The sequence below is a fragment of the Paramormyrops kingsleyae genome, chromosome 15, assembly GCF_048594095.1.
Source record: "Paramormyrops kingsleyae isolate MSU_618 chromosome 15, PKINGS_0.4, whole genome shotgun sequence".
Taxonomy (NCBI): domain Eukaryota; kingdom Metazoa; phylum Chordata; class Actinopteri; order Osteoglossiformes; family Mormyridae; genus Paramormyrops; species Paramormyrops kingsleyae.
In genome coordinates this window covers 16719622-16733598 of record NC_132811.1, presented here as the reverse complement: position 1 = coordinate 16733598, position 13977 = coordinate 16719622, and the positions used below count along the sequence as shown (strand labels likewise).

The 13977-nt window shown below is 46.3% G+C and overlaps 2 protein-coding genes and 1 non-coding gene across 5 annotated transcripts in view; 2 read left to right on the top strand and 1 right to left on the bottom strand.

The window, feature by feature from the left end:
- cachd1 (cache domain containing 1) overlaps positions 1-4537 on the top strand; it is a 52433-nt gene extending 47896 nt beyond the window's left edge. For 2 of the 3 annotated variants that reach the window (XM_023794794.2, XM_023794793.2), the window contains exons 25-27: positions 149-226; positions 728-829; positions 2503-4537. In XM_023794794.2, coding sequence (XP_023650562.1) covers positions 149-226; positions 728-829; positions 2503-2744 — 422 coding nt within the window. In that variant the 3' untranslated portion in view covers positions 2745-4537. The remainder of the gene's footprint in view (positions 1-148; positions 227-727; positions 830-2502) is intronic. The other variant, XR_002836111.2, reaches the window with a different exon arrangement.
- A 1130-nt stretch (positions 4538-5667) lies between these two features.
- On the bottom strand, positions 5668-5753 carry trnay-gua (transfer RNA tyrosine (anticodon GUA)). The gene is given in 2 exon segments: positions 5668-5703; positions 5717-5753. It is a non-coding gene; the product is annotated as a tRNA-Tyr (tRNA).
- Positions 5754-6815: 1062 nt separating this feature from the next.
- raver2 (ribonucleoprotein, PTB-binding 2) overlaps positions 6816-13977 on the top strand; it is a 30526-nt gene continuing 23364 nt past the window's right edge. Inside the window, exon 1 of the mRNA XM_072700130.1 lies at positions 6816-8319. Coding sequence (XP_072556231.1) covers positions 7831-8319 — 489 coding nt within the window. The 5' untranslated portion in view covers positions 6816-7830. The remainder of the gene's footprint in view (positions 8320-13977) is intronic.

The window sequence follows — 13977 nt, the reverse complement described above, 5'->3', positions numbered from 1 at the left end:
TCGAACATTCCCTGGGCTCTGATTTTTAGTACGTTTGTTGTGTGATACCTTAGATACATAATAACATTCACTTCCTATTTTTCTGCTGATTTAATGCAAAATAAAGTGTCCTTGGTCTGCCTAAGCCAAAGGTCTTCTCTCCCTGCAGAGATGTCGGTTCGGATGTCCAACCTAGACAATGATCGTGATGACCGAGACGAGGACAGTCATGAAGATCGGGGAATAAGTAAGTTGGCCTGATGCGTTGAGTGTCCTGCTCTTGATTTTGGGATTGGGGGAACTGAAGTAGGGGTGAGAAGAGAAGGCCTTTAAATGACTCAAGATACCAGTTTAGCATTTCAGCATTTAGCATCTCATAATGAATGAATGAATGAATGGTGAAGGTGTGAATGCTAATGTCACATTCTGACTTTGATTTTCAGTGGGTCTTGGGTTGTTTTTTTTTCAGGGCAAAATGGTTCAGTGTTCACGCCTCATAGAGAAATTGTTTAATCTTTACCTCCGACTTTTAGTGATTGTCACTAGTGCAAAATGTGATGTGTATTTGTGTATTTGTGATGTCGGTGTGTGTTTACAAAATTGCACAGCAGCAGAATGGATTTGAATGGAAAGTCGAAGGGGGCGGAACGACGCCACGGTATTCCTCGGAAAACCCAGACCGACACCGCCGGTCTAGCGAAGGTCTCCGGCTTCCGGAACTAACAATGCCTCTTGTGACCCTGGGCAGTTAGCAACACACGATTCATCGCCGCGGTGATCGAGCGGCACACGTACAGCCCTGAGCGGAGGCAGCGCTACTGGGGGAGGTCCGGCACGGAGAGCGACCACGGTAAGGGCAACCACCAGGGGGCGCCTATGTTCACTGTGTCGCTGAGATTTGTGTGTGTGTGTGTGTGCGCGCAGGCGTTGGGGGAGCATGATGGATTCTCTTTTCTTTTTTGCCTTTCATTTTTGTATGATATCCCTTCATTTGTTCCTCTCAAGTCCGCCCACCCACTTCGCTTGCACGGCCGGCTGTTAGTCACCGGCTGTGCACCGCCAACGGCTGTTTCCGTGAAGGTTTGTGCTGCTGAGCCGAGCACAGAGCGAGCGGGGAAACAACCTTTTGTGGGGGAGGGTTCACGCTTTCATCTGCCGGTGCCCGCCACCGTGCCGGATCCGGTGCTAGCATTGCTGCCCTCACCCCCCTCTCAGCGCCGGAGGACACTCCACCCCAATCCCAGCCCGTGGGAGTGATGTTTCAGAAGCGCGCGCTGCCTGTTTGAGAGAGCGGAACCCGAACTCCGCCGAGCGGAGAAAAGTTTGCTGTCGGAGGTGACCTTCTGTGGCCCGCGCTCCTCACGCCGACGGGGGTCACCGTCGCGGAATCGATGGAGCCCATGCGTGGTGGAGAAGCTGCCCGAGTCCCCCCTGACCTCCACCAACACGGCTTTGGGAATTCGGGGGGCCGGCTTCTGTGAGGGGGGGGCTTCTGGTTGGGCTGCATTCCGTGCTTGATGCTACGGCCACAGCCACAAATGCGCTGCAACATTGCAGCACCACGGGACATGAGACTGAGACGGAGATGCTTGTTTGTTCTATTCGTTTTGATTTAGCCTCAGCATTTCCATCACCTTTCCCTGATCAAACAGAACAATGGGGAGGTTGCATCTCCAGCTTTCATGTGCAGCTCAATAGATTACTGATTTGTGTCTGTGTCTGTTTGTGAAGGTTGTGGGTTCAAATCTCATGACCAACAGAACAGTCATATTACTGCTAAAGTCCCACATTCCCGCTCCCAGAGAGTCGAGGTCTGCTTGCCGTCCCCGAAGGGAAGAAGCATTTCTTTTTTGTTTTTTCACTAATGCTTAGTCGTATTTGCTTTGAAGAAAATGTAGCGGGCAGTCAGACTAATTAATGGACTTGGGAAATGTAGCATGGCGTGTGTTAATGGATTATGCCATTAGCGGCCGGCTTAACTTCACCTGCCTGTTAAATTGCTCAACCTCATCCTCCGAACGAAACTGAACACGTACCGTTCAGTTTCCGTGCGGCTGAACATTAAAACAGCTAAGCTGTGCGATCTACGTGATTTAATTTTTTTTTTTTTAAAGTGTGGTTTGACTGCTGGTACCAGACCTGATGGTTCCAGTGTCTCAGAAATGGCCACCTTCCAGGGATTTTCACACACTCCAGTGTCTAGAGTTTACACAAGACGACGCGATAAACAAGGAGCTTCCAGTTGGCGGCAGTTCTATGGGTGAAAACACCTTGTTAATGAGAGGTCAGAGGAGAACTGCCGGGCTCGTTAAGGCTAACGGTAAAAATACCAGCCTGGTATAACAGAGGCGTGCATAATGGCTACTCTGAGCACACAGCTTATCTACTCTTGAAATGGTTCTGGCGGAGAAAAGTGGGTCCTTACTTGTACTAGCTAGGTGTGTCTGATGAAGAGGGCATTGGGTGTGTAATTGTCATGATTCTCTGTGTTTCTAGCATGTTGTCGTGCATGTGTTTGCACAGGGTACAGCACCATGAGCCCACAGGAGGACAGCGAGAACCCGCCCGGCAACAACGACCCCCTGACAGCAGGCGTGGATGTGGGTAACCATGACGATGACCTGGAACTGGACACGCCCCCGCAGACGGCGGCGCTGCTGAGTCACAAGTTCCAGCCTTACCGGCACATGCACCACCGGCCGATGCACCACGCGCGCCACCTACAGGCCGCTGTGACCGTGCACAGTGTGGATGCTGAGTGCTGACCTGCCCGGGGAACGAAGCAGAGGCCTGCCATTTAAGCCCACTAGGGGGCGACTTCTGAGATGGAATCAATCGACCTTTAGAGGACGGACACAGAGGGAGAAGCTGAGAGGTCTGGGGCGCAGGGAAGGAGGAGACTCAATAAACACTATAACAATGCATTTGAGATTTCTAAGAAAGAATATTAGAGAGATATTTTTCTACTATTTATTGAAGAGGACTTGAATCATATGGACAGTTAAGACTGAATTGACTTTAAAAGTGAGTTCAGAAGGCTGTACACCTATACGGACACACTGGCTGGATATTCAACACATCTGTGAGCCATTTCGTCATATAAAGAACATTGTTTTCTATTTTTTTTTTTGAGGTAAGCATAGAAAGAATATCCGTAGACAGACAGTACCAAAATGGTACCTGTTTTGTGGGCAGAACGACTGCAGAAATTAGACGCTTCAATTCCTGGCCTTGTCGATTGCAGATCTGAAGGTCTTACATGCCACTCAAAGTACATCGTGATGTCGCTTATGCCCTGAAGGGCGTGGGATCCCCAGACATCCCATCTCCTTTGGTTGGGGTCATGTGAGGTGCGGCGCCTCCCTGTGGCCACACACACAGACGCAGGCTATGGAGCTGCAGCAAGATGGGAAACTCAATTGCCTTTCATAAGAATTCTGTCCTCTGTGGCCATTACTCTGGCTGCTGTGAATTGTGGACATTTTACATGAAGTCTAGCTGTGTGCGTGTGTGTGTGTGTGTGTGTGTGTGTGTGTGTGTGTGTGTGTGTGTGTGTGTGTGTGTGTGTCTGTATGTGTTCATGCATGTTAGAGAAATGGGTTCTGTGTCCATATAAGGGATATGGCCTCTTAAACCTATCAGCTGACAGTAATATTGCACGATTTTATTTTTTTAAGTACTGAGGAGCAAAAGGCACACTTTCAAATGTCTATACAATGCACTGTTAATGTTTAACAGACCATCGGAAAAAATGCTTCTAATCGTCATTTGTTGCATAAACAGAATCAATGACAATTACTGCTAATCTCTTAAAAGGTGTATTATTGTTTTGTGTTCCAATCCCGACCGATATTGTGTGTATGTATAAATGTTTAGACAAATGACATAGCTATCAGTGTGAATCTTTGATTCAAAATTCTCGAATGTGTGTAAAGTGTATACATCGTACGATATCAGTAATCTTCAGTTTTGAAGCTATTTTTACACAGAAATCTTTGTCCTTGTTATAGCTCTGGACAAAACAATCTTCTGGTTTCATTGTCCATATTGGAATGGAGGATGTGTTCTATCTGTCTCACGTCAAAGCAGTGGAGACAGAATAATTGTTAAACAGTTTGTCAGGTTTGACTCCATAGCATCTGAAAATGTATCCTAATGTTTCAATAACATTCATTTTTGGGATTGACCATATTGAAGTGGCAGATATCGGCCAGGAATGTAACATGACATCCAGTGAAATGCTCTTAATTAAACATCTGTGTATTCTTTACCTTGTAAATGAACTTTGTCATCTTAAAACAAGATGCGTTTTACATTTGTGGCCTCCTGTTAAACACAGCTGATATAAGCTTCTTTTGATTTAATTTGCGACGATTAAGTATTTACTGGCCAACGTAAACAAGCATAATCTTGTGTATACTGGACATTAAGAATTATATTGTTACCGAAAGAATCCTGGTTTCACGTCATTCCTTTTCCTTATGTCGATGTATGATATTGTTTAAAAAAAAAAAGATGTTTCAAAATGAATGTTATAAAAGTCCCACTTTTACAGAAATCTTGTCTTCGAATGTGTCTCCTGTGTCAGTCAAGGGTGTTTGACTAATGTGCAGTAGTGAGACTGACTGCATGTCTTACTGCACAGACAGTAAGGCATGCATTACTCCGCAGTTACTTAACAGTTACTTAGTCTTGGTGTGATACAAAGCCTGAGAAGTTGCTGGTATATCAGAGAATTACCTTTTGTCTAGAACAGGGGTCTCCAACTCCGGTCCTGGAGAGCTACCGTCCAGTAGGTTTTCGATCATACCCGGCTTCTGATGAGCTACACCTGTTCTCAGGTAAATACCAGGAGCAGGTGTGGCTCATCAGAAGCCAAGAGGGACAGAAAACCTACTGGATAGTAGCTCTCTAGGACCGGAGTTGGAGACCCCTGGTCTAGAACATCTGCACCGCAAACCACATACATGTAAACATCATTAAGCTGCAATGATTTGTTTTTAATGTAATATATTTTACTGGAGTTGTAATTAACAAAAGTTTTTTTTTTTTTTTTTTTTTTGACCGGTTCGTCCCTTTGATTTAAAGTGTAAAATGGCGCACATTTTTAAATATGGAAATGAAAATGATCTGGGAGTATTTTTAAAATTAATTTAGTAGCAGAAATGTTTTTTAATGTTATTCTGCACATTAGCAAGATGGTGTGGCTCGCTGGCTCTGGGTCCTCCAGGATTGGGGGGGTTGAACCCTAACCCACTTCCCTCTGTGTTCAGCTTGTATGGTCTCCCTGCCACGCATAGATCTCTTCCCACAGTCCAAAGAACTGGCATCTCAAAATCGCCTGTAGAATATGTTTGTGTGTGGGTGTATGCGGTAATGCATGCCTTCTATACTGTTCTTCCTAGGATATTGTCTAGGCTCTCTGTAGCCATGTTCTGGACAAGTGGTTGGAGGATGGATGGATTAGTGTCCCAGGTTGTCATATACATACTTCATTAACTCCGTGTAATTACATTTATTCATTTATCAGATGCTTATATCTAAAATTACATTTTTTGTTTTAAGAAGGGTTGGTCAGTCCCCAGAACGATTGGTGGTTAAGGGCTTTCTTTAAGGATCATGGTGAAATAGTAAGAACGCGATTTGAACTGGTGACCTTCTATGCACCGCCCCCAAAAACACTCATTTTCCTTCGAGCCGGATTCGAACCAGCGGCCTAAGGATCACCGTCTAACCTCTACAGTCCTCCGCTCTACCAACTGAGCTATCGAAGGACACAAATGTATAAATTATAAATGATGAAAACGGAACACCGCCACTCTGGCTCTAATTATAGGGAGGGATTTTTCTGACGCCAGTAGGCTACGTTATTAAAAGTAGCCTTCGTTTATTTTGATAAATATTGGAATAACGTCCTAAGCGCTAGCTAATTTCTCTCAGCATATATTGATGACAAAGTGACGTGGTAGATAGCCTGTGTAGAAAATCGGAAATGCAAACGAAGACGTCAGTGTTCAGCTCAGTTGGACGAGTTTTTTTGGGACTGGGACTAAAGCAGGGTGGCGTGATGGAGACCGTCATGGCGCTGGGGAAAATCGATGAATGAGCGTTCAGCAGGCGGCCTCTCTCGCTTTCTACACTATGTAAAGTTTTATGATTTTCTTTTTAAGTTTGAGTAGACCGTTTATGGGGATTTGAAAACTCCTGGCAAGTAAGACATAGATAGAGTACATAAAATAGATTTTATTAATTACCTTGTAATAATTATTAGTGAGAAGTGTGGCAGCTATTCCCAAGCAGGGCCGTCGGGGAGATGTGAGCTCGGATCGCTGTGCCAAAGCTCGCCTGGGCATCCAGCGCCCACTCCGTGCTCTGCAGGTTGTAGGTGTGCGGGAGCGTCTCCCCACAGCCCTCGGATTCTCCTCCCGCCTGCTCTCCCCCCCCATAAACTCGCCTCTCTGCGTATTTACATTTAGATTCCGATGCTGGGGAAAAGTGTAAATATGAGGTGCGAAGCGTCCAGGCTGCTAAATGAATGAATACATGAATAAATCGCGCCGATGTAGCGGCGCCGGCACCCGCGTACGGTCCCCCTTCCCTGCGCCCACGCAGCCACTTATCCCGGCTCGCAGGCGCGGGTTCAAGGCTCGCGCCGCCTTACATAAACACGCTCGTCCCCCCCCCCCAGGTGTTCAATTAGCCTGCGCTGCCACTCACCGACACCCACGCGCCGCTTCTCTGCATTGAATTTTTCCTCTTCTTCAACACCCACGCGCCCGTCTTCCCCCCCCCTCCCTCGTCCGTTTAGCAATAACCATTTTTTGCGCTCATTTCTAACCATGCTCTTTTTGAAACTGCTTTTATTACGTGCATAAACCTTTCGCTCTCCTTCTATTTCCAGCATATTGTTTAGCCTACTTGGTTTTATTACTTCCAGTCCTCCGGGGCGGGTCACCTGTCTTGTACCTTCGTTTAATTACATTTTAAATAGACCTAACTGAATAGGGGTTACATTTATACTGTGTATACTGTATACTGTACAGTCAGATTATGAGTAAATGGTAAAGACAGTCACCGAACGGTCCAGATTTTATGAAACAATGCAGAATTTATCTGGGAGCAATACTAAATTGCAAAATTCACTTCTGCACTTCTAAAGATGTAATGACTCTGTTGTATTTAAATTGCAAATGACATGAATGTACAGCTTAAAATGTCTAAATCTGGATGGATGATCGTATTGAAATCAGTCTAAATGTTTCCGCCACGGCTGTCGAATGTCTGTCGGCAATGTATTATGATCTTAAAAGCCATATTTTGAACAGTGGGACTGTTTGTCACACTTCAGTAATGCACTTCAGTGATACACGGTGGTAATAGGCATTCCCTCCCCAGCATAGTGCATGCTAAATATTACTTAGGTGGGCTGTAATGTGTAGGGATTCCGAGTCGTAGCTACTTGTGAGTATGTGTACGCCTCTCGGGGAAGCTGCCAAAGCAGACATTTACTGCTCAGCCTGCCGAACACCCACGGGAGACGGGCGGAGCGGCTCGGAAAGCGGCCGCCATTCAGTGCCTCGTTCCCCGAAACCTTGCGCCTCGCATCTCGCGTTTCATTCCGAGTAGCCCCTTAATTTGGTGCCGGTCTGTCACTTGTCTTTTCATCGCACTGTAATGCGATACGTGGATGGATGAAGGGCAAAGGCTAGTTTTGCACTTTGGTTATAATTAGATATTTGTTATTTACGCAAGACTGACACCCCCGTGTCTAGAGCATCACGTACATTCTGGATTGATTATGGGGCACAAAAACAGGCGTTGGCATCACTAAACGAAGATGGCGTTAATATAATGTATCCTTTCCCATCCATCCTGTGCCCCCTCTGCCACTTCGTCCTTACTCTGGTCCACCCTCGCATCCCTTCTCCCCGTCCCTCCCTCTCCCCGTTCGCCTTTTCCAGCCCCTTTCCGACCGGTAGGGGTCGCCAAGCGCACATCGCAGCCTACCTCGCACCCTCCTTTTTTCCCACCCCCCCAGCTCGGACGCCCACCCGGCGCTGCCTGCGCTCAGTCGCCGCAGAGCTGCGCAAAATGGCGGCAGCGTCCTCCGTCCGGCCGCCGGGCTCGCACGCCCTGAAGCGGCACAACTCGCCCTTCCCGGACTCGGACAGCCCCGAGAGCCGCCAGGACGAGGAAGCGTCCTCCGAGGGGACCAGTCTGCGAGCCTTGCCGGACTTGGAGCCGGATGAAATCGAGAGGAGGCTGGAAAAAACTCGTAGGGAGCTGAGCAACAGGAGGAAAATCCTCATTAAGAACCTCCCTCAAGACATAAGCAGCCAGGTAATGCGATGCAGCGCAAACTACCCGCTGACACCTGCCACTCTCACCATCAACTTCCCAAACCTGCACCTTTAATCCTCCGCTCCTACCGTATCGTTGCCCGTGCTCCACGTATAAGTTGGCACACTTTTCCGTATCTTTATCATCTTGTTATAATAAACGAGCGATCCGAGCGCGTGTGGCATCGGCAGCCGGGATCTCCGCGTTATATCTGCGCCGAGCCCCGCTTTACCACATTTGGCATTTTACACCAACGGTTAGTTCTGGTGCCGCTTACCATCCGCGAAAGGGGATGCAAAGCTTTAATTAGCAAAATAGTTGCAAGACAACTTCGGTTTTGTTACTTTGCTATTGAAGTTATAAAGCTGTAAGTTCACCGACGGTGTCGCGCAAATAATCATAGCGTTTATGAACAGAAATGAGCCAGTGTGTAAACCGGCGATGCTGTAGCGTGTCATCGGTACAGTTTCTTTTTTTTTTTTACCACCGGTTTCCCAAAGCAATTGGCATCCCCGTATCTTCCCCCGTCCTTTTCCTCCCCTTCCCCATCATGTGCGTTTTGTACGCCACATCAGTCCCAATTAACGGCCGCCTAACGATCGGACGCGATGCGGCAGCGCCGCTCCTCCGGCGGGCTCCGGCCCAGCACTTAGCTCACTCTCGCCGGTCCTTTTAAGTTCATTGCGCGCATCGACGGGCGATGACAGCACGCAGACCAACCCTGTCCTATTGAACACGTTTCAGAATCCCTTTTAACAGGCACTAAAAGGCGCATCCAGTCTGTATTCGGAGTTGATGCAGACCATGCAGCATTTTGAAGTGATTCCTTCCAATCATATAATAACAATAATAATCTAATAATAATAATACAAATAACAACAACAATTATTATTATTATTATTATTATTATTATTATTATTATTATTATTATTATTATTATTATGTCATGTAACTGTGTCCCTTTAGACCGGCAGGTCTAGGCTGAAATGCCCTTGTATGCCTCCGGTGAGTAAATATTGCCGTTTCTGCGGGCATGAATGACTGCATTTCTTGTTAAAATCCAGAACCCTGTACCCGGGGTCCTGCGCCTGGGAGTCTGAGGCACCGGAGCAGAAGAGTGTCCCTCTTCGTGTGAATGGGGGGATTATTTTTGTGAATGAGGGAATGCAGGAGGACGTGTTGGTAAACACGCAGGCGAAATGGCTTTGGAGTTTTCTCTCAATATTTCTGGTCGCATTTTAAACCTGCGTTTTGTGCATTCACTTATATAACTGCAAGTTAAATATATGTTGCCCGTGTGCCCGTACCTGTTTGTGATATATTCACTGTCTTGTTCTGATCTTGCTGCAATTAAGACCTATTATGTATAATTTTGGTCTTAAGGAAATTGAACAATTTTGCATATATGTGTCCGCACTCTGTGTAGCTTCTGTGCACATGAATTAACCAAGGTGGTGTGTTAATTGTAGTCTTTGCAGGTGCCGGGCTAACTTGTCAACAGCACGCTTATGGTGCGAGTATATGTGTGGATTGTGCATGTGTTCTTGAGTGTAAAATACTGATATGTAGACTTTGTACATGTTTGACTACAGTTTGTTTCTGTCTGGGCTGTACTGTGTGTGTGTGTGTGTGTCTGAGAATGTATCCTGTGTTCCCCTGTCGGCTGTAATGTGTATGATTGTACCCTTTGTTCTCTGGTGGTTCGTACTGTGTGTGACTGTACCCTGTGCTCCCCTGTAGGCTGTACTGTGTGTGACTGTACCCTGTGTTCCCCTGTAGGTTGAACCGTGTGTGTGACTGTGCCTTTTGTTTCTCTGTGGTTCGTACTGTGTGTGACTGTACCCTGTGTTCTCCTGTAGGCTGTACTGTGTGCGACTGTACCCTGTGTTCCCCTGTAGGCTGTACTGTGTGTGACTGTACCCTGTGTTCTCCTGTAGGCTGTACTGTGTGCGACTGTACCCTGTGTTCCCCTGTAGGCTGTACTGTGTGTGACTGTACCCTGTGTTCTCCTGTAGGCTGTACTGTGTGCGACTGTACCCTGTGTTCTCCTGTAGGCTGTACTGTGTGTGACTGTACCCTGTGTTCCCCTGTAGGCTGTACTGTGTGCGACTGTACCCTGTGTTCTCCTGTAGGCTGTACTGTGTGTGACTGTACCCTGTGTTCTCCTGTAGGCGGTACTGTGTGTGACTGTACCCTGTGTTCCCCTGTAGGCTGTACTGTGTGTGACTGTACCCTGTGTTCTCCTGTAGGCTGTACTGTGTGTGACTGTACCCTGTGTTCTCCTGTAGGCGGTACTGTGTGTGACTGTACCCAGTGTTCCCCTGTAGGCTGTACTGTGTGTGACTGTACCCTGTGTTCTCCTGTAGGCGGTACTGTGTGTGACTGTACCCTGTGTTCTCCTGTAGGCGGTACTGTGTGTGACTGTACCCTGTGTTCCCCTGTAGGCTGTACTGTGTGTGATTGTACCCTGTGTTCCCCTGTAGGCTGTACTGTGTGTGACTGTACCCTGTGTTCCCCTGTAGGCTGTACTGTGTGTGACTGTAACCTGTGTTCCCCTGTAGGCTGTACTGTGTGTGACTGTACCCTGTGTTCCCCTGTAGGCTGTACTGTGTGTGACTGTAACCTGTGTTCCCCTGTAGGCTGTACTGTGTGTGACTGTAACCTGTGTTCCCCTGTAGGCTGTTATGTGTGTGATTGCAGGGTTCCCCCTGGAGTTTGATTTCAATTCTTCACTTTTCTTTGTTTTTGCTTCTACTAATCAAATTCTTCACTTTTTTTCAGCATCCGTTTTTTTTAGTCACTCTCTCGCCGCTTCTTAATAAATTAATCATTAAACTCACTGAATATACATCTCTTCTGACAATCACACTGTGATTGGTCAACTAACGGCATGGGCGAGTCACGAGTCTACTTGATAAGGTTGGGAGAATCGTGAATACTGTGTAAAAATTTGCGTGCTGGCGTGCTGAAAACATGAAGTATATTACGCATTTCGGAAATAATGTTCTAATTACTATATATATAAGGTAAGCTAATACTTTCCCGGTGTTTCATAGTATCTTTGAGAGGGACATTCTAAACCGCTTAATGTGAAAACGCTTATTGTGGTTTAATGTACCAAAATAGCGACCAATAATCACCAAATTTCGCACACACACATCTGGTCATAAAGACTTTCACCTGACAAAAAATCAAAACCGAAATACAAGGAATATGGACTTTATTTTACGTTAAGCGTTTTTCCCTCCATTGACGCCCATTATAAGGAAAAGGCTTAATGTAACTTAAAGTACCAAGACAGCAACCAAAAATCACTATATTTCTCACACATATATCTGGTCATAAACATTTTCACCTGACAAAAAAATCAAAACCGAAATACAAGGAATATGGACTTTATTTTACATTAAGCCTTTTCCTTATAATGGGCGTCAATGACCATTTATGGCCAGATGTGTGTGTGTGTGTGTGAAATTTGGTGATTATTGGTCGCTATTTTGGTACATTAAACCACATTAAGCGTTTTCACATTAAGCGTTTTAGAATGTCCCCACACCGATCGATAACATTTGCTACTTTTAGAACGGCCCATGCTCATTTGACATGGATGATCGACGATCGTGTGTCTGGGGCGCCGGGCCAGTTTTGATTAGGCGCTACGGGTGCTACGGTTGAAAATTGGGAAAAAATGAAATTCGACTTTTCAAAAATTCAAAATTCGTCATTTGAAAATTGAATTCGCCAGAGTGACGATTTGATGCCGTTTTTCTTCGTCACCATGGGTTTCGTTTTCGTCAATGACGAGAGTGACGAGCGGCAGCGGGAACCCTGGATTGTACCCGGTGTTCCTCTGTGGCTTTTACTGTGTATGACTGTACCCTTTGTTCCCTTGTGGTTCGTACTGTGTGTGAATGTACTCTGCGTTCCCCTGTAGCCTGAACTGTGTATGTGGCTGTACCTTGTGTTCCCTTCTAGGGTTGTATTGTGTGTGTGACTGTGCCCTGTTTTCCCCTGTAGGCTGAACTGTGTGTGTGACTGTACCCTTGGTTCCCCTGTTGTTCGTTCTGTGCGTGAATGTACTCTGTGTTCTCTTATAGCCTGAACTGTGTATGTGACTGTACCTTGTGTTCCCCTGTAGCCTGAACTGTGTGTGTGGCTGGACCTTGTGTTCCCTTATAGGTTGTATCGTGTGTGTGTGTGTGTGTGTGTGTGTGTGACTGTACCTGAATTATACTGTGTCTGTCTGTCTGTGGGTGTGTGGGTTAGGTTTATATTACTTCGTGGGGACCAAGTGTCCCCCACAATGTAATAAAACCCAGTTTTTTTTATGTTGTGGGGACCTGTGAATGCAATCAAAAAAGTAAAAATGCCAAAAGTCTCGTATTTTGTTTGGTTAAGGTTAGGGCTGGGTAGGGGTTAAGGTTGTCATTGCTGGTATAAGGGATTTTCCTATAGAAATGAATAGAGAGTACCCAGAAAGATAATTACAAAGCTGTGTGTGTCTGTCTGTCTGTCTGTGAGTTGTACTGTGAGTTACTGTACCCTGTGTTTTCCTGTAGGCTGTACTATATGTGTGACTGTACCCTATGTTGCCCTGTGGGTTGTACATTGTATGTGTGACTGTACTCTGCATTCCCCTGTAGGTTGTAATATTTGTGTGTGACTGTATCCTCTATTCCCCTGTCGACTGTACTTTGTGTGTCTGTGTGAATGTGTTTGTGTGTGTGTGAGAGAGAGAGACTCTGCTATCCGTTTCCTTGTGAGTTGTACTGTGAGTTACTGTACCCTGTGTTTTCCTGTAGGCTGTACTATATGTGTGACTGTACCCTATGTTGCCCTGTGGGTTGTACTGTGTGTGTGACTGTACTCTATGTTTTCCTGTTGGTTGTACATTGTATGTCTGACTGTACTCTGCGTTCCCCCAAGATTTGTACTGTCTGTCACTGTACTCTGCGTTCCCTTGTGGGTTGTAATGCATGTGTGACTCTACCCTCTGTTCCCCTGTGGGGGGTTCTGTGTGTGACTGTACCCTCTGGCTGTGTGTGACTATTTGTTTTACCAAACCCTAGATGTGTTTCCTGTTTCCATACTAAGATTCTGTTTGTCTTTCTGGATTGTCTTGGAAGCACAATCAGGTTTCTGGCCTGCCTTTCACTGTCCTGCTTTTAAATGCCCCACTTATGACTTGAGGATCAGAATGGTGATTTTTGGACAAAGGTCAAGGTAGAGGGTTGTGTGTGTTGGGGGGGGAGGGTAGTTTTTTTTTGTCTTGGGGCATCTTTGAAGCAAGTGGGATGCTGTGGAGTTTGGGAGAGCATCCATTTCATGCTCATCTGCCGATCCACAAGGCGCTGATGCTGCCTGTGTGGGTTAATGACAGACACTCACTGAGCTCTCTCTCAGAAGCTGTAACGATGTTTCATCCTTTTCCCGAAGACCACTCTCCGCTTATAAATGTCAACGCTCCTGTTTAATGAGTGAGCGTCTTGTGCTAATAAATTTTCCTTCCGACTCTCAAGAGCGTGAGCGAGTTCGGTGCTCGCCATGGAGAGGCGTAATCTGTATTTCTTTAAAACGCGAAGTTGTTTGCATTTATTTGTGTGATCGCCTCAGTCAAACTCCGGAGAGTTCAGAAGTCGGGCCCCGACGTGTGAAAAG